The sequence below is a fragment of the Lactuca saligna genome, chromosome 5, assembly GCF_052625555.1.
Source record: "Lactuca saligna cultivar CGN05327 chromosome 5, ASM5262555v1, whole genome shotgun sequence".
Classification (NCBI taxonomy): Eukaryota; Viridiplantae; Streptophyta; class Magnoliopsida; order Asterales; family Asteraceae; genus Lactuca; species Lactuca saligna.
The window spans coordinates 282,461,796-282,487,007 of NC_136421.1; the positions used below are offsets into that span (position 1 = coordinate 282,461,796).

The window sequence follows — 25,212 nt, forward strand, 5'->3', positions numbered from 1 at the left end:
TGTTTATGTTAAATTGTTGACTATGAATTGGATTCTACTAGTCTTAAAATGTTAGATTACACACTTATTTAATGTTAACATGTGAGAGAGATGTAAAATTAACGGCTAGAGCGAGCTGGAAATTTTGAAACTAGACGCGATTGCGAAATTGGAACTTGTGTGGAAGATAGTAGAAGGGCCCCTACTATTTGAAACATCGGTGCCGGTTTCGGGTCGGGGCAAGGTTGAGAAATTTTTGGCAAGCTGAGTGTTTCGTCTTCCTAGAAATATCTAGGCTGAATTATTTCTAAATATTTTCCTCCTTCTACGGATACAGATGGCTCCGCCTGCTCGCCTTAATCAGCTCCAAATGGAGCAAGTTAGGAATATTGTCGCTGAGGAATTCAATAACGCTTTCAATGAACTAATCCCGGGCGTGACCAATGACATAATCAACCAGGTCAAAGCTCTTCTGGATGAGCGCCTCGCAGCTATTCCCGGGGGAGCGTTACCGGCTCCGCCCGTTCGGGATTCGGCATACTACTTCGAGAAGTTCAGCAAGTGTAGCCCTCCTCTTTGGAACGGTGAATCTGACCCAGTTGCTGCTAAGCATTGGGTGTCAGATGTTGAGGGCGCCTTCATGACTGTTGGGTGTCCGGACCAGTACAAAGTTGTGATCGCCATGAATCAGCTGCGAAAAAGGGGAAAGACATGGTGGAACACCATCACCGCTCTATTAAACGAGGAAGAAGTGAGGGCCATGTCTTGGGCCCAATTTGTGGAGAGGTTCGAGGCACAATATGTGCCCAAGGTGGAGCAGCAGCGGATGCAACAAGAGTTCATGGCCTTACAGCAAACTACCGAGTCTGTTAGCGACCTGAACGCCAAGTTCTTGGAGATGCTATCTTTTTGTCCCTCATTTGCTGGGAATGAGGCATGGTTGGTCAGCCAATACACTACCATTCTACGTACCGAGATTCGGGAATTCGTTAGCATGCAGGAGTTCCCGACTTTATCCGCGATCATGGATGCAGCAAGGAGGAGGGAAATCGAGTTGCAGACCCAGACCAAGAGGAAGGCCAATGACACCTCCTCCAAGACATCCGGAGATGCCCAGAAAAAGCAAAAGCAGGGTGGTAAGTCAAGGTATGAGTACAGGTCGTCTTCAGGTCAGGGAGAGAAAAATCCGTTGATATGCTACAACTGTAAAAAGCCAGGGCATCATTGGAAGAATTGTAGGGCTCCCCATGCGAGTGCAGTTCCTCAGATTACTTCTGCTGCTCCCGTCTGCTATCACTGCAATGAGACGGGACACAAGAAGCCCGAATGCCCGAAGTTGAAGGTTGGTAAAGGAAGCGGGGGTACAAATCCTGCAATTGCATCGTCTTCTAAGGGACCCACTATGGTGACACGAGGCCGTGCTCACCAGATGACTGCGGATGAGCCGGTGATTACCGCGACAGTGGCAGGTAAATTTCTTTTTTTTTTCTTTTCTCTCCTGCCATTATTTAATAAATGGTAGTTAGAATTGTTTACATGATCGTATGTGGTAAAACAGGCACTTATTTGCTAGATTCCAAGCCTGTTGTTGTTATGTTTGATAGCGGTGCTACCCATTCTTTTGTATCTCGCACGTTTATTAATCGTCTGGGGTGTAGTATCGGAAAATTGGCTCGCCCAATGGTTGTCGAAGTTGCCGACAACCGCACTATTTATGTCACCGATGTCTATCGGGGTTGCACTCTCGAGTTTTCTGAAGTTGAATTCCCTATTGATCTTATCCCTATTGCGATGCGAGAGCTCTGTGTTATCGTAGGCATGGATTGGCTTGATGCGTTCGATGCGGAAATCCACTGTCGTAAGAAGCAAGTTCGTGTTCGAAACCCTAGAGGTGGAGAACTTATTATTCAGGGGGACATTCCCCGCCTGGCTATGGCTTCTTGCTCTTCTACTATAGAACTAGACGACGTTCCTATTGTTTCTGACTTCAGCGATGTCTTTCCGGAGGAACTCCCTGGCTTGCCACCCGTTCGGCAAGTGGAGTTTCGCATTGATTTGGTGCCAGGTGCGACTCCGGTAGCGAAATCTCCTTACCGCTTGGCACCACCTGAAATGAAAGAGCTCCAAGATCAACTGCAAGAGCTAAGTGATAAAGGGTTTATACGGCCAAGCTGCTCGCCTTGGGGTGCTCCTATTCTCTTTGTGAAGAAGAAAGATGGATCCCAGCGAATGTGTATTGATTATAGGGAGCTAAACAAGCGCACGATAAAGAATAGGTACCCGTTGCCACGTATTGACGATCTTTTCGATCAGTTTCAGGGAGCATCTTGGTTTTCCAAGATTGATTTACGTTCTGGTTACCATCAGATGCGTGTTCGTGAAGAAGACATTGAGAAAACAGCATTCCGTACTCGATATGGGCACTTTGAATTCGTGGTGATGCCTTTTGGGCTCACCAATGCACCCGCAGCGTTCATGGATCTCATGAACCGGGTGTGTAGCCTGATGCTTGACCGTTCGGTCATAGTGTTCATAGATGATATCTTAGTCTATTCTAAGAGCAAAGAGGAGCATCAGCAACACCTTCGGGAGATTCTGGAAACTCTGGCAAGAGAAAGGCTTTATGCTAAAATCTCAAAATGTGAATTTTGGTTGGAAGAAGTTTAGTTCTTGGGGCATGTGGTAAACAAACACGGTATCAAGGTCGATCAAGCCAAGGCTGATGCGGTTAAACAATGGAAGATTCCAAAAACACCTTCTGAAATTCGCAGTTTCTTGGGTTTAGCCGGTTATTACCGGAGGTTCATTGAAAATTTCTCTAAAATCGCCTTACCACTCACCCGATTGACCAAGAAATCAATGAATTTTGTTTGGGGCCCGGAGCAGCAACTGGCGTTTGATGAGTTAAGGAAGCGATTGTGTGAAGCTCCGATTTTGGCCTTACCTGACGGGGTTGAGGATATGGTGGTTTATTGTGATGCATCGCTTCAAGGTCTTGGTGCCGTGTTAATGCAACGAGATAGGGTGATAGCCTATGCCTCCCGACAGCTGAAACCCCACGAACGAAACTACCCCACTCATGATTTGGAGCTTGGGGCTGTTGTTTTCGCTCTTAAGATTTGGAGACACTATCTCTATGGAGTGAAGTTTATCATATACACTGACCATAAGAGTCTAAAATATTTGTTCGAGCAGCGGGATTTGAATATGAGGCAGATCCGATGGTTGGATGTGGTAAAAGATTATGATTGTGAAATTCACTACCACCCCGGTAAAGCTAATGTGGTAGCTGATGCTCTCAATCGTAAACAATCTGCCGAACCGATTAGAGCTAAGTGTCTCCGGATCATGATGGTGTCGTCTTTATTAGATCTAATCCGGGACGCCCAAAAGACGGCAATACTGGAGGAAAACATCAGGCGTGAGAAGATTGGAAAAGAGTTGCCTAAGATGGAACGAGACGGGCGGGGTTTGCTGACTCGCTACGGTAGGGTTTGGGTTCCATATACCGGGGGAAATCGGAAAACCCTAATGGATGAGTCTCATAAGTCAAAATTTTCTATCCATCCTGGTGCTACTAAAGTGTATCGGGACCTTCATGAGGCTTACTGGTGGCATGGAATGAAGAATGATGTGGCTCAATTTGTGGAAGAATGTATGACCTGTCGGAAGGTCAAGGCGGAACACCAGAAACCGCATGGGAAGTTGCAACCATTGGAGATTCCTGAATGGAAATGGGAGCATCTAACCATGGACTTCATTACAAAACTTCCTAGAACTGCTCGTGGATCAGATATGATATGGGTGATTGTTGTTCGTTTGACTAAGAGTGCTCACTTTCTGGCTATAAAGGAGAGCTCATCGGCGGAGAAATTAGCCGAGATCTTTGTTCGGGAGATTGTCTCATTACATGGGGTGCTCGTTTCTATTGTCTCCGATCGAGACACCTGATTTACCTCTCGGTTCTGGAGGAAGTTTCAAGAGGAATTGGGCACACGATTACATTTTAGTACCGCCTTCCATCCGCAGATAGACGGGCAGAGTGAGCGGACGATTCAGACCTTGGAGGACATGCTTAGGGCGTGTGCGATTGATTTTGGGGGTAGTTGGGATGACCATCTACATCTAGCTGAGTTTTCTTATAACAACAACTATCACTCAAGCATTAAAATGCCTCCGTATGAAGCCTTGTACGGGAGGAAGTGCAGGACGCCCGTTTGTTGGGGCGAGGTTGGGTAGAGGGTACTTGGGAGTACCGATATCGTGCTACAGACTACGGAGAAAATCCAAGTGATTCAGGATCATTTGGTCACAGCGAGTAGTCGTCAGAAAAGTTATGCCAACAAAAGACGCTCTAATCTTGAGTTCCAGGTGGGAGATTATGTGTTGCTTAAAGTCTCCCCCTGGAAAGGTGTGATTCGATTTCGGAAGCGGGGAAAGCTCGGACCCCGATTCATTGGACCCTACAAGGTCATAGCTCGTGTGGGGAACGTGGCTTACCGTTTAGAGCTTCCTGACGAGCTTAGTCTAATTCATAATACATTCCACGTGTCTCAGTTACGAAAATGCGTTGTTGATGAGACCGCTATGATACCACTGGAGGACATACAAATTGACGAGCGTCTCAATTATGTTGAGAAACCAATCGCAATTTTAGAACGAAAGACAAAAGCTCTCCGCAACAAGACTATAAACCTGGTTAAGGTGCAGTGGCAACATAGGAAGGGTTCGGAATGGACTTGGGAACCGGAATGCGAGATGCGGGCTCATTATCCGGATATGTTTCTAGGTGTTGACTTCGAGGACGAAGTCTGTTCTTAGTGGGGGAGAGTTGTAACGCCCCGGGTTTTCTCGGTATGTTTGTTTATTTTAATTTAATTATCCTTGTAACCTTGGGTTAATTTATTTAACCAATGTCTGATTTCTTATGTTATTGGACTCTTTTGATCATCTTGTAAACTCCTTTTATTGAAGTCCATGGGCTATGGGCCTATTTGCAAAGTCCATCTAGTTAATAGTACTTAATGTGTAAGTTGAATCATTTGGAACACACACAAGGAAAACACTCTAAACCCTCCCTCTCTCTCAAAAATCGTCCATCTCTCTCTCTTTGGGATCAAGAGCAGCCAAGGGGCTGTTTTGGAGCTTAATTCTTGTTCATTTCCAGCCTTGATTCGTATTGGTATGAACCTCCTTATCCTTTCTTACAACTTGATTCATAACCTTGTTCTAGTTTTATGATTTCATCATCACTTCTTCTCCTTCTTATTTTATTTGTAATTGTATGTGATACATCATCTCAAGATCCTATCTTCACCCCATATATGGTGGATGATAGATCTAGGGGATTACATGTGGCAAAAGATCATGGAAACCCTAAAAGGGAGAATGATGATTTTATGTGCTTATGTTTATTTTCATGTTGATTATTATTACATCCTTGTGGCTAAATGAAATCCTAATGATCCCTAACCCTTTTTAGTACCACCATTATCATGGGGACTGAATTGGGATGATGAGCACATCTTAAAATGTGTTTCAAAAGGAGAAGGATGGATAAGCCAAAAAGGAATCACGGGTGGCTACGATTCTGTTTTCCATCAGATCTGTAGTCATTTTGTAAAAATCATATCTGGATCTCTAGAACTCAAACGGACCCCAAACCAGATCTAAACGTTTACAAATTGAGTTGGCTAACTTTCTTAAGCAGGCCAACCTCACTGATAAGGGCTTTATCTATGTGAAATAATGGCATCTTTTCTGTTAGGTCTGATCCGGGTCTGTTCTGATATGTCATTTTGTTTTCATCATTTCTAAGTCTTGGAAAAGGATCCAGAGTGATTCCAAGTTTCTATATGTTACTTATATTATGAATTTAATATCTGGAGAATATGGGGTGTTATTTCCAATTATAAATTGGTTAGAATGGATCCACACTCCAGGTCAGTGGGCAGTCACCAGTTTTTTCTAGTGCTGTGATTGTCCACAATGTGAATTTTATATCTGGAGTTTGAGAGATGATTTTCATTCAATTCCAACTCTGAGACTTTCACTTGTATGTCCTTTAATTCTCTTATTTTTTTTTTGGACGAATTCTACTCACAAGTTGGGTAGAATTGGCCAACATCACTTGACTGTATTGTTGGAGACAGAAGTGATACACCATTTTGTAAAATTCATATTTAATTCATCTTTTGGAGTTAGAATGAGTTATTTATATTTGTGGAATCCTAAGAAATCATAGTTTCCTATAAAATTTAGTTAAAGCTATGTTTCTGTTTTATATTTTGGATTAAATCCGTTTTGAACAGCAGGTCTGTTTTAGAGACCTTGCTGTGATCACTCTTTTCTCAACTCATAGCTTCATTACTTCTCCATTCTAACCTTTAGTCCTTCTTAGGTGAGGTTTTGAAGTTTGCTCAATATTGGTAGCATTATTTGATTGTTATCCATCCTTAATACTCACTCAAGGTGAGTTCTCTCACACCGTTGTATTGATGATTGTGTTTGCTAGTTAGCTCGTGTGTGATTATTTGAATTTATTATAAAAGCATGCTATATAAGTATTGTTTTAATTCGTACATGTGCACTGTATGTAACTAATTATGGATATGGGGACACCACCAAAGGATACGGATTTACCGGTGCGGTGGGTAGGTAAGATCACCAACGTAATACTCTTCGTGAGGTGCGGTGATTAGGGCCAAATGATACGGGATCTTCCCGGTGCGGTTCAAACCTACAAGTCCTTCTCGTAATATAGACATTGATTCGTTCTTTGCCTTTATCATTATAATTGGAAAATGGATTAGGGTGTACAATGTCTGTGTTTGAATTCACTAAGCTTCGTGTTTACGTTTTTCCCTTATAACTTTTCAGGTGTTAAGATTAAAGAGGCTAAGGCTTGACATGGAGCATCGGGACATCGCTACTAGTTATTTTGTTGGGACCTTATTATTATTATTACTTCCGCACTTATTTTATATGATTATTAAGTTGATGCATTATGTTATGACTATTTCAGTTGTTTTAATTTAATTTAAGATGCGTTTTAAAAGTTTAAAATTTTTGAAAAAAAAAATTGGGTGTCACATTATGTATTAAGAATCAACGAATAGGAACTTAATCGAGTTAGATAGTGGATTTTACCTGAAGTACAACCATACTCTTTGACTCTCCCATCTTCTAGACTCTTCAGGTCTTAGGGCAGACTTGTATCCAACGCCCTTTCTCTTGGCAGCAAACGTAGGTCGGTTCTCCTAGAACGTCCTTGGAAGCATGGTTGGTTGACTTTCCCAACAAATACGCTCTATTGCTTTGCCAAATCATTTCTGATTCAGCAACAATGAGCATGTAAGTTAGGTAAATGAGGCATTCGTCATGATCCATCATATAATACTTTCTTTTGAACTCATTATATGATTCGGGAAGTGACTGCAGAACCCAGTTCACAACCAACTTATTTGGGAATGACACACCCAACATTCTCAACCTATCAATGTGTGATTTCATTCCAAGAATGTGGGCATACACGGATTTACCATCTTCATGTTTCATTTCCAATAGGGCTTTAGTGACATTGAAACTTTCAATTCTTCGATCTTGTGGGTTAGAGAGAACAACGGGAGGAGGAGGAGTGAGTGAAGCGTGATTTCTTGTTCCTCGATCGAATCGTGGAATATCATCTTCATGTGGAATGCTTGTTCCACGGGACTTGGGAAGACCATAGTTGTCGAACTTTGACATCTACAAAACGGGAGAAAACATAAATCAAGTTAGTTGATAGATTGAGTCCTTAGTAAATCACCCAAATGAGATACTAAGGCTAGGACCAAACACCATACACTACAACCCAGAAAAAGGATGCCGTAATATAGTTGCAGAATATTTGAAGGTAAGTGAATGACCATTCATTAATTTTCCACCATGAAAAACGAAAAAGAAATTTAAGTTTTTAAATCTATGAAAACTCCTAGATCCTTTGAGATTCATTGAACTTTTCAATGGCATGTTTAAATCTCGATATGCCCCTCTAGTTTGTGACTGGGATGCCGAGGATCACAAAGCGGGTGTGAATAACCATGCAAACTTACATGGTACCCTCACATGTTACGGTCACCTATTCGATGTGGCGGTAAACCACACACGCTCCACCAAACTATGACAAACATTGAGTCACCCTTTGTTACCTTTGCTTAGAACCATTTAGTGTGCCGGTAAACCACACACGCTCCACTAACATCTTCGCAAGGTCCCAAAGTGTAATTTCATGGAATTACATTAATTCACTTTTGCCTAAGTAACTAAGATTGGGAATTTGTAAAAGCATTTAGTTACTTTTGTACTTCATTATACTTATAATGGAAGGTTTTGTCCTATCATACCCGTTCGGCTAACGACCCTCCACTAGTCAAGAGTGCGGTGGATAAGAGTGGATACCCATTCAATCGCCATTTTATAGGCAATTTCCTTAAACACCCCTTATAGACCAGTTTTGTGAATGAGGCCTACTAACGGTAAGACTGACTTTTACTCATACATATATATAGTGTTAGACTTTTAATGTTATATACAGTATAGGGTGTATTTTATACTTTTAAAATACTAGGTGGTCAAATTTAACGATTATACTTTTAATTCAATTAAATGTAAACCGAAACTTTTATGGATTTGTTAAACCTCTTTTAATTATATGCCTTAATTAATTAATTAAACCATAAGGGTGTGATTTGAACTTTTCAAAACAATACTAGGCTTTTAGAATTTAACATTTCTAAATTAAACTTTTAAGCAACTTTTAAATTCCAAAAACTTGAGGGCAAGTTTTGAAACATTTCAAAACATTAGGGTTTTAACTATTTAAATTTCAAAACCAAAACTTTTGAGTTCAAATTCAAATTATAAAACCTAAAGGGGAAAAATTGAAACTTTTCATAATACAAGGATCAAATAACAAATAATATAAATTAAACAATTAATATCATCATTATCTATATTTGACCTAATTTCAATTTCTTGCAAAATAAGTTACCCAATTAATACAAATAATCCAATCTTTATCATATAAGGAAGTTATTATCTAATCAATTGGTAATTATCTTGTGTTTTGGAAAGGATATTCTTTAAGAAACAATAAAATTCTTATTTTATAGGTTTAAAACGAATATGGTAATTATCCTTAAGCAAAACAGCAACGAAATCCGAAATTTCCTCTGTCTGACGCTCCGACTCGCCGAGTCACACTCTGGAACTCGCCGAGTAGGGCTGACTCGCCGAGTCCAAATAGTGACTCGCCAATTCAGGTCGAACAGAAGGCCAGAAAACGATTTTCAGCTACATAATGCATCAATACAATAGAAACCAATCTAGGCTCTGATACCACTGATGGGTTTTGATCATAAGAACATCCTATGTGCTCATACAAACCCTAATGCTTGGATCTAGGTTTCTCTATTATACATGCAATTTATCCAAGACTATAAGCCCTAGATCTAGCATATGATAATCAATATAACATATAATTAGGGTTTAGATCATACCTTGATTGTTATGTAGCAATAACAATCTCAAATCCTTCTTGTAAAGACTTTAGAAAGCTTAGAGTCACAAATGTCACTCCTCTAATGGTTCACAAACACCAAGAGCAAGAGGATGAAGAGGAGAAGAGAAGGAGGCTGCCCAAAACTATCCAAAACCCTAGAGAACAAGTTCACCACGTTTTTGGGGCTTAAGGGTGCTATTTATACATGTAGGCTATTAGGGATTTAAACTAGGAAACCCAAATCTGATTGCTTAAGCCCTAAGCAGACCATGGATTCCTTTCTTAAAGGCCTTGGACGATTTCTAATGGGTTTCCCCATAGATTTCGTCCAACCTTATAATATAAGGCAATCCATTGCCCAATTGCAACTATCTTATAGTTACAATTCCAGTCCCTTAAGTTTAATTAATCTCTTTTAGTCAGAAACTTAATTCTTATTAATTCTTAACAAATATTAATTAAATAATATGATTTCTCCTTTAATATATTATTCCCATAATATATTAATAAATCATATTTAATCCTTTCTCTCCATAATTCATCCTATCAAGTTGCTTTGGTGAAGGCAACCCAAAAGGACCATGCACCATCGGGTCAAGTACATACCAAAATAGTTATGGACTTAGAGACTAATCCAACACTTTTTGGGTTGCCTTCACCATAGCAACTTCTAGGAAGAATTAAGGAGAAAGAGAGAGGATTAATTATGATTATTAATATATTATATGAATAATATATTAAAGGAGAAATCATGGTGTTTAATTAATATTAGTCAAGAATTAATTGATAATTAATTTTTTTAGCTAAAAGAGATTAATTAAATAAAGGGGATTGATGTTGCAATTATAAGATAGTTGCAAGAATAGGATAATGGACTCCATAGAGTGGAGTGACCCTAATAGTCTCAAATATTTAAGGAACCCTAGGGCACCAAAATGTGGCTAACTGATTCCTTAGGGTTTCTAGACGTTTTGGGTGCCTCCTTTCTTCTCCTCCTTCATCCTTATTGCTAGTGGTGGTTGTGACTCCATTAGAGGTGCAACACTTGAGGCACTAAGCTTTCTGATGCCAAATACAAGGAGGAATAGATTGTTATTGCTACATAACAATCAAAGGTATTATCTAAACCCTAATTCATTTTATAATATGTTAGATCTAGGGTTTATAGCTTTGGATGATTCACTTGCATGTTCATTAGACAAACTAGATCTGAAGCATTAGGGTTTGCATGTACACCATATGTATGATGTAGTGCTCAAAACCCATCATACGTTCTCCAGGTGGAGAAGGAACAATTAGCCCAAGAGTTTATGTCTCTCAAATAGAAGATAGAAACAATGACAGAGATTACGAGGACGTTTCATGAGAGGGCTTTGTTCTACCCTGAGCACATGTCTACGGAGCAAGCATGTGTGAGCCAATACTTGAGCATTTTTAGGCTAGATATTCGGGAGTTCGTGGCGAACTCATAATATCGTACATTAGCTGAGTTACAGATCAATGTCAGGAGGAGGGAGATTAAGCTGAAGATCCAGACTAGAGATGAGGGAGAGTCTCAGGGTAGTGACAGGAGACCAGTGCAGTCACAGGCGACGACCAAGTGGGCTAAGCACGCTGATACGAGAGCAGGAGGATAGAAGGGTTGCACTTGTGGAAAGTGCGGCAAGAGTCTTGAGGGATCTTGCTGAGCATGGATTTGCTGCAAATGCGGCAAGGAGGGGCATATAGCCAAGGATTAACCCAAGGGATTTTCGGTTTGCTTTTATTGCAACCAGATTGGCCACTGAAAGGCCGAGTGTCCTTAGCTCACTCAAGGACCAACCCAGCCTTCTGCTCCTGCTGCTTTGTGCATTACTGATGGCCGTCTGGGGAAGGACGAGGCTCTGAGAGCTCATGGGAGAGCCTTCCAGCTGACTAAGGAGGAGGTCCGTGCAACACCTGACTTTGTTATTGGTACGTATCTCCTTATTCATGTTATTTTGAGATTGTTTATGATTATATTGTGTTTCATATAGGTAATTTTCTTGTGAATTATATGCCTACCTTGGTGTAATTTGACTCGGATGTGAGTCGATCCATAGTGTCTTTATCCTTTATTCGTCACATTAGTGTTAGACGTGAGGCTTTGACTCGACCGCTGAGGGTTTCTATAGCCGATGAGCATGCTGTTTTTGCCACTAATGTATTCCGGGGATGTGTTTGTCATAGTGGGCGTGGATTGGTTGAGCCGGTTTGGAGTTGTGATTGACTGCGAGCATCAGATGGTGACAATACAAGACCCTAGTGGGGGAGTACTTACTGTCTATGGCGAGGGAACTAGATCGGGATCAAGTTTCTGCTCTGCCGCTAGGGCAAGGCAGAGTCTACAGTATGGATGCATGGGATTTTTAGTGTATCTAATGGATACGTGGGTTGTCACCAAGAGGCTGATTTATGTTACTGATGTTCCATTAGTATGTGAGTTCCTGGATGTTTTCCCCGAGGAATTGTCTAGTGTGCCTCCTGAGAGATAGGTGGAGTTCCATATCGATCTGATTTCGGGGGCGGCGCCTATTTCTAAGGCACCATATTTCCTTGCGCCACCTGAGATGCAAGAGTTATCCTCGCAGCTCCAGGAGCTATTGGTGAAGGGATTCATTAGACTGAGTAGAGTTTCGGTCCTTTTTGTCATGAAAAAGGATGGTTAAAACCGGATGTGCATTGACTACCGGGAGTTGAATAAGTTGACGTTCAAGAATGATTATCCACTATTGAGGATCGATGATTTGTTTGATCAGTTGCATGGAGCATCTTGGTTTTCCAATATTGATTTGAGATCTATGTATCGTCAGATGAGGGTCTGGGAGGAGGATATCTAGAAGACGGCCTTTCAGACTCGTTGTGGGCATTACGAGTTTGTGGTGATGCCTTTCGGGCTCACCAATGCACCCGTAACGTTCATGGACCTCATAAACAGGGTGTGTAGATCCATGTTGGATCGGTCGGTGATCATGTTCGTCGATGATATTATGGTGTACACGAGGTCTAGGGAACAACATGAGGAGCATCTTCGGAAGATTCTTGGGGTGTTGAGGATGGGGAAGCTTTATGCCAAATTCTCCAAGTGTGATTTCTGGTTATGAGAGGTCCAGTTTTTGGGACACCTCGTTAACCAGAATGGGATTTTGGGTTTGGTGGGCTACTATTGGAGATTTATCATAGATTTCTCCAAGATTGTTGTTCCTTTCACCAAATTGACCAGGAAGGATGTTATCTTTGCTTGGGGGCCTAAGCAGTAGGCATAATTTGAGACTCTTCACCAGAGATTGTGCGAAGCTCCCACGTTAGCCATTTTGGAGGGAGTAGAGGACTCCGTCGTCTATTGTGATGCATCCATATTGGGTATGGGTGTTGTGTTGATGCAGTGAGGGAAAGTGATAGCATATACATTGAGGCAGCTGAAGCCTCACGAGAAGAGATATCCCACCCTTGATTTGGAGCTGGGGGCGATGGTATTCACCGTCAAGATTTGGCGCCACTATCTTTATGGTGTCCGATCTACCATATACGCAGACCATAAGAGCCTGAGATACCTTATGGATCAGCCCAGCCTAAATATGAGATAGAGAAGGTGGTTGGATGTAGTGAAAAACTAAGACTATGAGATTTTAAATCGTCCTGGCAAGGCTAATGTGGTAGTCGATGCCTTGATTCGTAGAGCAACGAGTTCTCCGATCCGAGACGTGTATGAGGATGGTGGTGATGACTCCAATCGTAAATACCATCCGAGAGGCCAGAGCGGTGGCCATGAGACCAGAGAATCGTAAGAGAGAGCGGGTGATTGGGTAGATTTCTTAGTTTGAGATTGATAGTCGGGGGCTTATAACCTTCCATAGGCGGATATGGGTGCCATATACGGGTGCAGACCGATGGATTTTTATGGAGGATGCCCATAGGTCGAGATTCTCGATCCATCTTGGGGCCACCAAGATGTATTTGGACTTGAAGATGAGAGATGTGGCATCGGTAGTTGAGAGAGATTTGACATGTCGTCAGGTCAAGGCAGAGCACAAGCGTCCCCATGGCCAGTTGTAGCCTTTGGAGATTCCCCTGTGGAACTGGGAACAGATCTCCATGGATTTTATTACCAAATTACCAAGTACTTTTGGGGTGTCGACACGATATGGGTGATTGTAGATCGGTTCACAAAGAGTGCTCACTTTCTGGCTATAAGTGAGAACTCTTCCGCGGAGAAATTGGTTGAGGTCTACGTTCGAGTGGTGGTGGCATGACATTGAGTGCCAACATTGATAGTGTTAGATAGTGATGTGTGTTTTACTTCCAGGTTCTGGAAGAAATTTCATGAGGAGTTGGGTACCCGGCTACATTTCAACACCGCATACCACCTATAGATTGACGGGCAGAGCGAGTCGACGATTCTGACACTCGAGGACATGCTACGCGCATGTGTTATGGATTTCGGTGGAAGTTGGGGATCCTACCTGCCCTTGGCTGAGTTTTCATACAACAACAACAATCACTCCAGTATTGGGATGCCTCCCTTTGAGATTTTATATGGGAGGTGGTGTTGTTGGGGGAGGTTAGGCAGAGAGTGATGGGGAGCACTGAGATAGTGCTCAAGATGACAGAGCAGTTCTAACAGGTTATTCAGAGGTTGATGATGGCCCAAAGTCATCAAAAGAGTTACGCAGATTGGAGACGATCTGAGCTAGAGTTCCAAGTCGGCGATTTTGTCCTCCTGAAGGTATCCCCATGGAAAGGGGTGATTCGATTCAGGAAGCGGGGCAATCTGGGCCCTAGATACATTGGTCCTTTCAGAGTGATTACTCGAGTAAGTAAGGTAGCTTATCAGTTAGAGATGTATGCAGAGTTGATCCAGATTCATGACACCTTCCATGTATCCCAGCTGAGGAAGTGTGTAGCCGACGAGACAACAGTGGTCCCTTTATAGGACATTTAGGTTGATGATCGCCTGAACTACATTGAGAAGCCAGTGGTGATCTTGGATAAGAAGATGAAGGTCTTGATAAATAAGGAGGTGCCCTTGGTTAAGGTTCAGTGGCAACATCGGAGGGGATCCGAGTGGACTTGGGAGCTAGAGTCTCAGATGCGTGAGCAGTACCGAGAGCAGTTTCCAGAGAATAACTTTGAGTGCAAAGTCAGATTCTAGTGGGGGAGAATTGTAACATCCTAACTCCTAGGCATAAATACACATTTTTTTTATATTCATATTGATAAGGCAACTTGACGAGTTGGAGACCCCAACTCGTCGAGTAGAGACTAAGATTGGCCGCATGATTTTAGAACCAACTCGACGAGTTAAAGGACTTAACTCGACGAGTTGGAGCTGAGTGTGAACCCTAAATTTTTGGGTTTTCACCCTATTTAAATGACCTTAAGTCCTTTACCCCGCCTCCCTCATCACCTTATCACCTAGAGACAAACCCTAATCGAGTTAATAATCGAGTTACCTTCCATTTTGGGAGTGTATAAGGCTCAGAGTGTGTGTTTTGGTGCATTCCTTGAAGAGTGAAGAGCTTGGAACAAGAAGGAGTCTATAGATTCGGCATCCATTCGGTTGTAGCAGCCATTTGAAGGTAAAAAGCCATTACCTCGATCACTTGTTTGTTAGATCTCTCCATTAGAGGGTTTATGGCCATTTCTATATTCTTCTTGAGTCATTATTGGTTTTGAGCATGCTTTCAAGCTAAGACTTTAGATTTGGACACTACTAGGCCCTTTAGGACTAAGGACTCTGTCACACCCTTGAACCAGGACGGCGGAAACGTCTGGGGGTGGATGACGTCATTGTATTGTATCATCACAATTGAATATAAATAACATAACAACAAAATGAGATACATTAAAATTACAATCTTCATAAGTTTACTATTTATAATTGTTCAAATGTTACACAAAAGCGACAAAATTGTAAATTTCATTATGAAGCAAAATATCCAAAATCCATCACTCGAGTATCTGCTTACTGGTTTCCTGAGAATACAAGTCATTTTGAAAAGCGTCAATGTAGAATGTTAGTGAGTTCATAAGCATTTTTGTATGAGAATAGTTTGTATCCGTTTTACTTGAAAAAAATGTTGTATGCTTCAAAAAAAATCCTATATTTTCCATAAAAGTGAATTGTATGTTTGTTTCCAAAACCATGAATATATGTATGCACTTTTCTTTGAATCATGTGAATGTATGTTCCCAGAAAATCCCATATTTTCTAATTGTATGAAACTGTAGTCTTAGACACGAAGACTGGAATAGTGACAGTTGAGTACTAAAAATAGTGTGCAGTTTTATACTTTATAAAACCAGTGAAGTGTAATTTTTCCTGTAAATCGAGATGGAATTGTTAATACCTACGTGAGTCATTATAACCATGCTTGATGTGACTGTTATGCCAGTCATGACGTTCTTCGGGCGTTGAATGTGGTAAGATATTTGTCACCCTAGACTGACACCATCTAGATTTAGCGAACAACTCAGGTGTGGGGGTGTCAATCCCGTATAGATCTATACACAATTACCTCACTCACCCTCCAGGAGAATCTGGTTATAAATATAGCACTTAGGATATACACTAGTTAGGTACGGTGAAGATAATGTCTCACTAGAGCATTAACAGTTTTATGCAAAGTTCCACTCTCTTTATTGAATATTGAAATAACTTCACTACTGTAAATTCATGACGGATGTTTTATGACATGCATTTTACGGAATTTGGTAATATGCTGTTTTATCACACGCGATTCTCAGATTTCATGACATGCAACTTATTACTTATGCAATATGAGTTTTATGATAGACAATTTATGATACACATTTTTGTCTAGTCATAAAACTGTTTTGTAAAAGATGTCGGTTACACCATATATGATAAACTCAATATTTTATCCAAATATTAGTGTAGTTTTTTTTTAAAAATGGGGAGTATGTATGTATCCAAAAGCAAACATGCATGGATATATACATACTATGATTTCGAAAATTTTGAGTGACCAACCCATGTCCACAACTTTTTATATAACAAATATGTTAATGAACATGTTCATCACGATTTTTATGAAGCTACATAAGAAAATAACCTTTTTACACAAGTATTTCTTCTTAACACATAACCATAATACATCTAGTTGTCTAAATGATAAACTTAATCTAGCAAACATGAGGCTTGTAAATCTCGAGTTTATGGTGTATCAACATGAGATATTCAGCATTATAAGCTCAAATTGTTACATAAACATTTATGTGCATGCAAATACCCAATGGTTAAAGGAAACATGACTTATATTCCCTCCACCCCCAACCGAAAATACATGAAAACACGAAAAAGCATGGGGTATGAAGCTCACCTTGATTTCATGTGATAAGATGAAGAAGTAAGAGGTTGTTGATCCTAGCTTTGTGTAACTTAAAGGCCACTCGAAAATGGGGGATGTTCTAAGAAACTACACATGAAAATGGGTGTGTAAATGGAATGATCTTAATACTAACATGTATATAAGCCCTAGAGTTTTAAAAGGAACTCACCTAGTTCTAGTGAGTTACTTGAAGAGAAAATTTTTGGGGATAGCACACATACATGAATTTTTGAGAGAGAAATGAGAGAAACTTGTGAGTGAGTTGAGACAAAAAAATTTTGGTGTGTAGGTGGGTGTGGGATCGGCCGTAAGTATAAGAGGGAGGAGGGAATTGAGTGCTTTGATTCATGGTGGTCCATAAGGTGTAGTTCATGGATGCATGGTGGGTAGTTACATGCATGGTTTGGTTTCCTTATGGTTAAGAGAGGGTAAAGCATTGAGATGGCAAGCGTTTTGATTTTTTTTGACTCACGCCCTAACCGAAACCCTATAGGGTTTTCGGCCATAGTGGGCTAAATTCATGGGTTTTTGGGTTTTGTCTTGGCCCATTAAGAGGTTTCTGATCCATTAAGGCCCAAAGAAAATTTTCTGACCCAATAAGGCCCAAGGAAGAGTTTTCGATCCAATAGGGTGTTGGGTCGAGAACTTTAGGGCCAAGGCCCAACATTGATTTTGTTTAGCTATTGGACCCATCTTGGGCTTACGATAGGCTACTTCAACTTGATTCCTAAATGCACACACATATGATTTCATTTAACATTCTAGTTTGAATTTCACTAATTAGATGCAACAAGGTTACATAGAGGAAATTGTTTTGTATAGGCTTCACAATCTAAGCCCTAAATTGCTAGTTGTGACATCATCCCCCCGTTAGAGGGAATTTCGTACCAAAATTCTTTCTAAAGCAACCTTAAGGAACTTGTGGAAATATGGGGGGTACTTTTACATCATCTGGTCTTCGCGTTCCCATGTGAATTCAGGTCCGCGTTTGGCACCCCATCGAACCTTCACGATGGGAATACGAATTTGCTTTGTTCGCTTCACTTCTCTGTCCATTATATCAACGGGTTCCTCAACGAAATGAAGGGTTTCATTCACCTCAATCTCATCAAGCGAATAACGAGAGTTTTGTTAGATAGGCATTTCTTCAAGTTTGACACATGAAAGACAGGGTCTATATTGCTAAGTTCAGGTGGTTGTTGGAGTTTATAATCCACTGGACCAATCTTAGCAAGGATTTCAAAGGGTCTAACATATCTTGGATTCAATTTCCCTTGCTTTCCGAAGCATATCATCCCTTTCCAGGAAGATACCTTGAGCAACACAAGATCACCTACCTGAAATTACAGAGTCTTTCATCTTTTACCCGTATAGTTCTTTGTTAGTCCCTGGACGCCTTCAGTCGTTCCCTAATCTGAAAATCTTCTTAGTTGTTTCTCGGATAATTCTAGGACATGTGAGAGTGTTGTTGGGTACCATTCCCTTCGCTAGTTATGTGTCTCCCACCTCAGCCCAACAGAGAGGTAATATGTATTTTCGTCCATAAAGAGCCTCAATGGGAGCGACTTTGATACTTGTGTGATAGTTATTGTTGTACGAGGATTTGATTAGTGGAAAGTGGGCATCCCAAGTCTTGCCAAAATCTATCACACATGTTGTTAGCATATCTTCCAATGTTTGGATGGTCCTATCACTTTGTCCATCTGTTTGGGGATGGTAAGCATTACTCATGTCGAGCTGAGTTCCCATTGCCTTTTGGAGTGACTGCCAAAATCGCAAGGTAAATCCATTATCTCTATTGGCGATAATAGATACCGGTACACCATGTAATCTCACAATTTCCTTTATGTAGATCCGGGTCAGCGTTTCCATTTTATACGTCTCCTTTATTGGTAGGAAATAGGTGGATATGGGCAATCGATCGACAATCACCCAGCTGGCATCCAACCCGTCTGCTGTGTTAGGTAATTTGGTTATGAAATCTATTGTTGTTCTCTCCCATTTCCACTTGGGTAGTTCGGGTTATTTCAGTAGACCCAAGGGCTTCTGATACTCTATCTTTACTTTAGCGAGTGTCAGACGCTTGCTCATGTAGGTAGCAATTTCATCTTTCATATTCAGCCACCAATAATGTTGTTTGAGATACAGGTACATTTTGTCGAAACTCGGATGAACGGTGTACTTTTTTTATGGGCTTCATTCATGACACGTCTCTGAACCACCAAACTTAGGGGTCCAGATCCAGTCCATGAGGTAGTAGGCTTCGCTGTCTTTGAAAGTCAGATTCTTGTCCATCCCTCGTAAAGCATTGTTCAAGATGTTTTCCTGTGTCAAGGCTTCCGATTGAGCCTCCTTGATTTGTGAAAACAAGTGGGAATAGATGGTCATTGGTAGTGTTCTTACTCGGCGGCTTGAGTAGTCTTTTTTGCTTAGGGCATCTGCCACCATGTTGGCTTTGTCGGAATGGCGGCGGATCTCGCACTTGTAATCGTTCAGCAACTCAACCCATTGTCGCTGCCTCATGTTAAGTTCTTTTTGGTTCAGGATGTGTTGGAGGATTTTGTGGTCCGTGAAGATGGAGCACTTCATCCTGTAGAGGTATTTATTGGATTAGTTGTCTAAGCCCATATTATTATTGGTATGTATTCGATCCGACTTGGCATGGTCCATTTGGGTTGCATGGCATTGGAACAACTGGATAGACAAAATGAGAAAAAGGATATTAGTGATGTATATTAACATATTATAAGTTCTAATATATTAATATGAAATCATACTATTTAATTAGTATTGATCAAGAATTAATTTAGTGATCAAAAGGAACTAATTAAATATGGACTATTATATATAGTTGGTGGGCCAAGTTCATTTAGGTTGGGCTAAGCTTTCATGGATAGTCCATAGAGTGTTTAACCCATGGATCCAATGGAAATGAAAGATCATGGGTATTAGGGTTTACATGAATGTAACCCTAATCCTAAACACTATATAAAGAGGTCTATGGTTCATGAAATGACTAGTGGAACTAATGTGACTAGTGTGTGTACACAAGAGGGCAAACCGAATTTTGTAACAACGATCCTTATTCTCTTGTTATTACAAGTGTTCTTCATGTTGTGTGAACCATTTGAGGTGTCACACTTGAGGCACTAGGCTCTTAAGTTCCATGGAATCAAACTACAACAAAGAGGTATGTAATTCTACTATAATTTATATTATATGTACTTCATATTATGCTAGTTAGAACACTACCTTGGAAATTGATATTTGCATGTATACTAGAGAAAACATAGATCCAAGGTATTTAGGGTTGCATGTACACTTGAGGATTGTTAGAATGCTTAAAACCCAACGGTGGTATTAGAGCCTAGGCTTGTTTTCAATTATATTTGATGCAAATTACTGAAAAAAGCTGAAAAAATCGATTTTCGGGTTGTTTGGGCGCTAGAGTCGCCAACTCCACCGATGGACTCGCCGGGTCCATGAAGAAACTCATCCTACTCGTCGATTAGGTTCATACACTCGACGAGTAGGACCCCTGGCGGCATATTTTCGAAATTTAAGGCTGAAATTGGACTAGAATCATTACCCTAAGTTGTTTTTCAACCTATAAACCTGTTTTTGATGTGGTTATGTCCATTCTAATCCAATTTAAAGTATAATTGCCAATAGATTCATGCTTTGTATTAGTTTAATGATTAGGCTAATTACATGAAAATTGTTTCATTTGAATTATCTTGTTCTTATGAGTTTGCTTAGATTAATAGAAACATTATGTGATATTGTGTTTTCAATCCAAATTGATCTAAAAGTTATTCATAAAATGTATTTTTGTAACTTGTCCTCAAGTTATATGAAAAGTCACATTTTTTATTCTTAGAAACTCATAAGATTTCCTTAAGTTATGAAAAATGGAGAGTCGCATTTTTAAACGTTTTAAAGTCTTCCATAACTTGTCATCAAGTTATGGAACTTGAAGAGTTTTTCATTAAAAATACGTTAAACACATAACTTATGGAATTGAAAAGTTTTTTAATTGTTCAAAACTTGCCCTTTAATTTTGAATTTGTAAAGTTTCACCTCATAAATACTTTAATTCCAAGTTAAGCCCTTAGAATTTTAAAAGTTAAAATCCAACCCTTATACTATTATAATATTAATAGTTAATAGTTATATATATGTATAAGAACAAAGTAAGTCTTACCGTTAGTAGACCTCATTCACGAAGCTGGTCTATAAGAGGGGGGGGGGGGGTATAAGGTTACTGCCTATAAAATGACAGTTTAAAGGGTGTCCACTCTCACCCGCCGCTTCCTTGACTAGTGGAGGGTCGTTAGCTGAACGTGTTTGACAGGACTATGATTCTCCCTTCATTAAAAGTATTAATGATAAATACTAAGTAACTAAACTCTTATGAATTCCCAATCTTAGTTACTTAGGAAAATTTGAATTTGGTGCTAACCCATGAAATTACACTTTTCACTTTGCTTAAGTTGGTTAGTGGAGCGCGTGTGGTTAACCGACACACTAGCTTGATTTAACAAGGTAGGAAAATGGTAACTTAATGTTTCTCATAGTATCGGTGGAGCGCGTGTGGTTAACCGACACATCGATTGAGTGATAAATATTAAGGGTACCAAGTATATTTGCATGGTTATTCACACCTTGTTTTGTGATCCTCAGCATCCCAGTCACAAAACTTGAGAGGGCACAATCGAGATTGAAACATGCCATTTAAAAGTTCAATGAATCTCAAAAGATCTAGGAGTTTGAAATCCAATTAAAACCTAATAAATTATTTTGTTTTTCATGGTGGAAATTGGTGAATTCTCATTTGCCTACCTTCAAATATTTTATAGCTTAGATTATGTCATCCCTCTTCCAAGTTATAAAATATTGTGTCGGGTCATAGCCTTAATATTTCATATTGGGTGCTATATTAAGGACTTTAAATCAACTAACTTGAATTTCTCCCATTATAAATGTCTGGTTTAGACATCTATGATCATCCCAAATCCGTTGGAACAAGCTTTCCTAATGAAGATGATGTTCCATGGTTGGATAATGGAAATTATACCTCTTCCTCCTCCAATTATTCTCCCTAACCCACAAGTTCTTGAATGGTTCAAGGTCACTCGAGCCTTATTGGCAAGTAAGGTCTATGTGTGATCACATCTTGGAGATGAAGTCACATATTAACAAGCCGGGGGAGTTGGGTGTCAAAGTATTGAGAAAGTTGGATGTTCAATCACTTTCTATGTCACATAGTGAGTTCCTTTGGGAATACTATGGAACAGACTATGACATGAACTTTAATGATCTAGTCTATTTGCTTGGTGCTTCTGAATCAGCAATGATTTGGAGAACTAGTAAAGAAAATTTTATTAGAAGATCAACTTCCCAAGCTTCCATGGACATTGACAATGGTAAGATTAGAAATCCAGAAAAGCTTTCTCTTCCCAATGGAAAGGGATCGACCATAGTCAGCTTAGTTGACCAAATGGTAAAGAAAAAGGCTAAGTCTGAGATTGTCCCATGTACCATTACCAAACAGTCCATATGTTTCTATTGCCAAAAGGAATGGGCATTGGTTACGAAGCTGCCCTAACTACCTGAAAGATATGAGAGATGGTGAATTCAAAAAGTTTGGCTATGCTTCAGGTAAGTTCACTATCTAACTCTCTTAAGTTCCTATTTGAAGGTTCTTAATACATTTTGATGTATGGAAGGATCAAGCAAAGGGAAGGAATCTTAAAAGAAGTGTATGCCTTAATCTGATCGTGATGATGGATTTCAATCGCATGGTTCAAAGATCAGATTCATGAGCTACTACTTAGGAGTGGTGAAAATTTGCTAGGAAATTTGTAATAGCATAGTTTTCATTTAAAGTTGCATTGTAAGGATAAAGTTTTTCCATATTATATAATAAATAAAATTTTGATTTTATTTTAGTTTATGTCTCCTTGCAATGACTTTTATTGAAAAAATTGATATTTGTATGTTTCTAGCAATAATGAAATGTGAATTTGATTCTTTCATTTGTGGTAATGTTTAAATTTACCAAATAAGGAAAGAATCTCATCACTCAAGTTTTAATTAGACCGAAACTTGGAATCATGCAAGTTCTATAGTATGATGAGTGAGAATTTTCTTCTTTTGAAAATTAATACTAATTCCTTGTTCGCATGTATATGTGAGTCAAGTGAAGGATCGAGGGATCGAATACACATTCTTGTGCACTGATCAAGTCCACCACAAAAGATCTATAAGACTATTCATCATGATTTACTAAAGTTTAGTAAATATGGTTATACTTACAAGTTTAAGTATAATTCTGAAGCATTGGAAAAGTTTCGATGTATGGCAGAACGAATGAGAAGAATCAAATTAGGTAGAAAGATAAAAGTTTCTCAAATCTGAAAAGATGGGAGAGTACTTTAGTATCTTGTTTTATGATCATCTTAATGATTATGAAACCATATCACAATTAATCCTCTAGGGACACCTTAGCGCATTCTTATGGCTAAGAAGGGGAGTCGTGAACTATTGAAATGGTTAAATCAAGAAGATGATTCATACTTCATTCCAAAACAAGTCTTAGAGTCATACTCCAAGATTGTAACTTGAGTGACACATCTTAAAGAAGGTTTATTAACACTAATCAAATGTAAGAGTAAATTGTGTGTCTACTCTTGTACATTTGAAATTGGTAATTTGTGATGTTTTGGATAAAACAGAGACCAACTTAGGCCAATATCAAGATCTAATCAAGAATAAAAACTTGTACTTTATGACTAGCACACAACTTGAGGTTTGTAGCATATCGTGTTGACATGTTTCTATTTCTGTACCCAGTATAGTTAGAGTTGGCTTTGCATATGAGTTCTGAAAAGTTCTCCATTGTTTGCATAACTACTTGGAAGCAATGGCAGGCCCTTGTGCTGCCAGGTGGCAAGAAGTTAAGATTGCACAAATTCAGTCCATATGAGTTTGAATTTATCACTAACCTTGTCTTGTGATTATGGTTTTGACAAATTCACATGGATAGGAACACATACACCATAAATTCTAAGTGTCATAAGGTTTCTCTCTGATTCATGAAAATGATGGTGATGAAAAGCTTTCACTAAGTAGATTTTAAGTAGATAGCAATTGTTATATTTGCATTCTCACAGTCGTTAGTGGAGCGTGTGTGGTTAACTGGCACACTAACATGGACTTGTGAGGAATGGAAAAGATCTAAACAATTGAGGCTATGATTACGACATCCCTTTTCATAGTCCTGAAATTGTTTAGACATACATGTGTGCTATCTAAGGAAAGGTGTATGATTTTGATAAAATTTTATCAAAACATCTCGTATCAGAAATCTGAACTTTGGTAAGAAAGTCAATAAAGTATTGATTTCTAGAAGTCCAACTAATTTCTGAGTACATGTCAAAGCTAGTAGGAGCATAAGTGTTATGCTAACAATTATCATGTTAGTGGGAGCATGATAAATATGATAAGTGTTGCAAGTTAGCAATGTTAATTATAGAAAAAACAAAAATTCAATTGGGAAAAGTTGTTTTGCTATAACTAAGGGAGAGGAAATTATACTTCATTTCAAGTCCAAAAGCTTAGATTGAGGTTTTAATCATCTTTATTCAAGTGTATATATATATATATATATATATATATATATATATATATATATATGAATTTATGTTGGAATGGCTCAACATAAGGAAATTTTATATAGGGGCACATTATTTGCGTTCTAGAATTCAATTATGATTACGACGTCCCATTTCATAATCTAAATTATGAGAACACGGAAAATAGAAATAGAAATATTATAGCAAAAGACTGGTCTAGTATCATGTCTTTATGTGAGACATCATGAACCGTGTGCCATATGCTTCGGATATAGGTCGATTGCATGTGCTATAGTATTCATCATTTCCAAATTTTCCAAATGTGCAGGGCATTAAAAGGGGAGAAGTATAGAATTGGATATGACTAAAATGATTAAGCAATTGTCAAGGAAAATCTAAGGTTTACCAAATATTGGTTGCTCAGGGACAGTTGGATGTATAATGTTAATTTTGGAAGGACCCTATTGACATATTCTAAAAGGAGGCAACTCTTGTCTAGAAGTGATAGTCAAAATGGGAATATGGAGATGTCTCCATAGGTAGAAGTTATTCAATCTCTGTAAGATTAGAAAACTTAATGCAATAAGGATGTTCAAAGCAATGTACTTTGAATTTGAGACTTCGTTTCCATGGAATGATCCCCATTGGAATACTATATACTGACTATTGACAAGACTTTGTGACT

General features: G+C 39.4%; 1 protein-coding gene across 1 annotated transcript; it reads left to right on the forward strand.

Annotated features, from left to right (window-relative positions):
- The first annotated feature begins 316 nt into the window (after positions 1-316).
- Positions 317-11,539, forward strand: LOC145046783 (uncharacterized). Its single transcript, XM_078995048.1, has 3 exons — positions 317-1,448; positions 1,538-2,135; positions 11,536-11,539. Exons 1-3 carry the CDS (start codon positions 317-319, stop codon positions 11,537-11,539), a joined length of 1,734 nt encoding a protein of 577 aa, XP_078851174.1.
- The last annotated feature ends 13,673 nt before the right edge of the window (positions 11,540-25,212 follow it).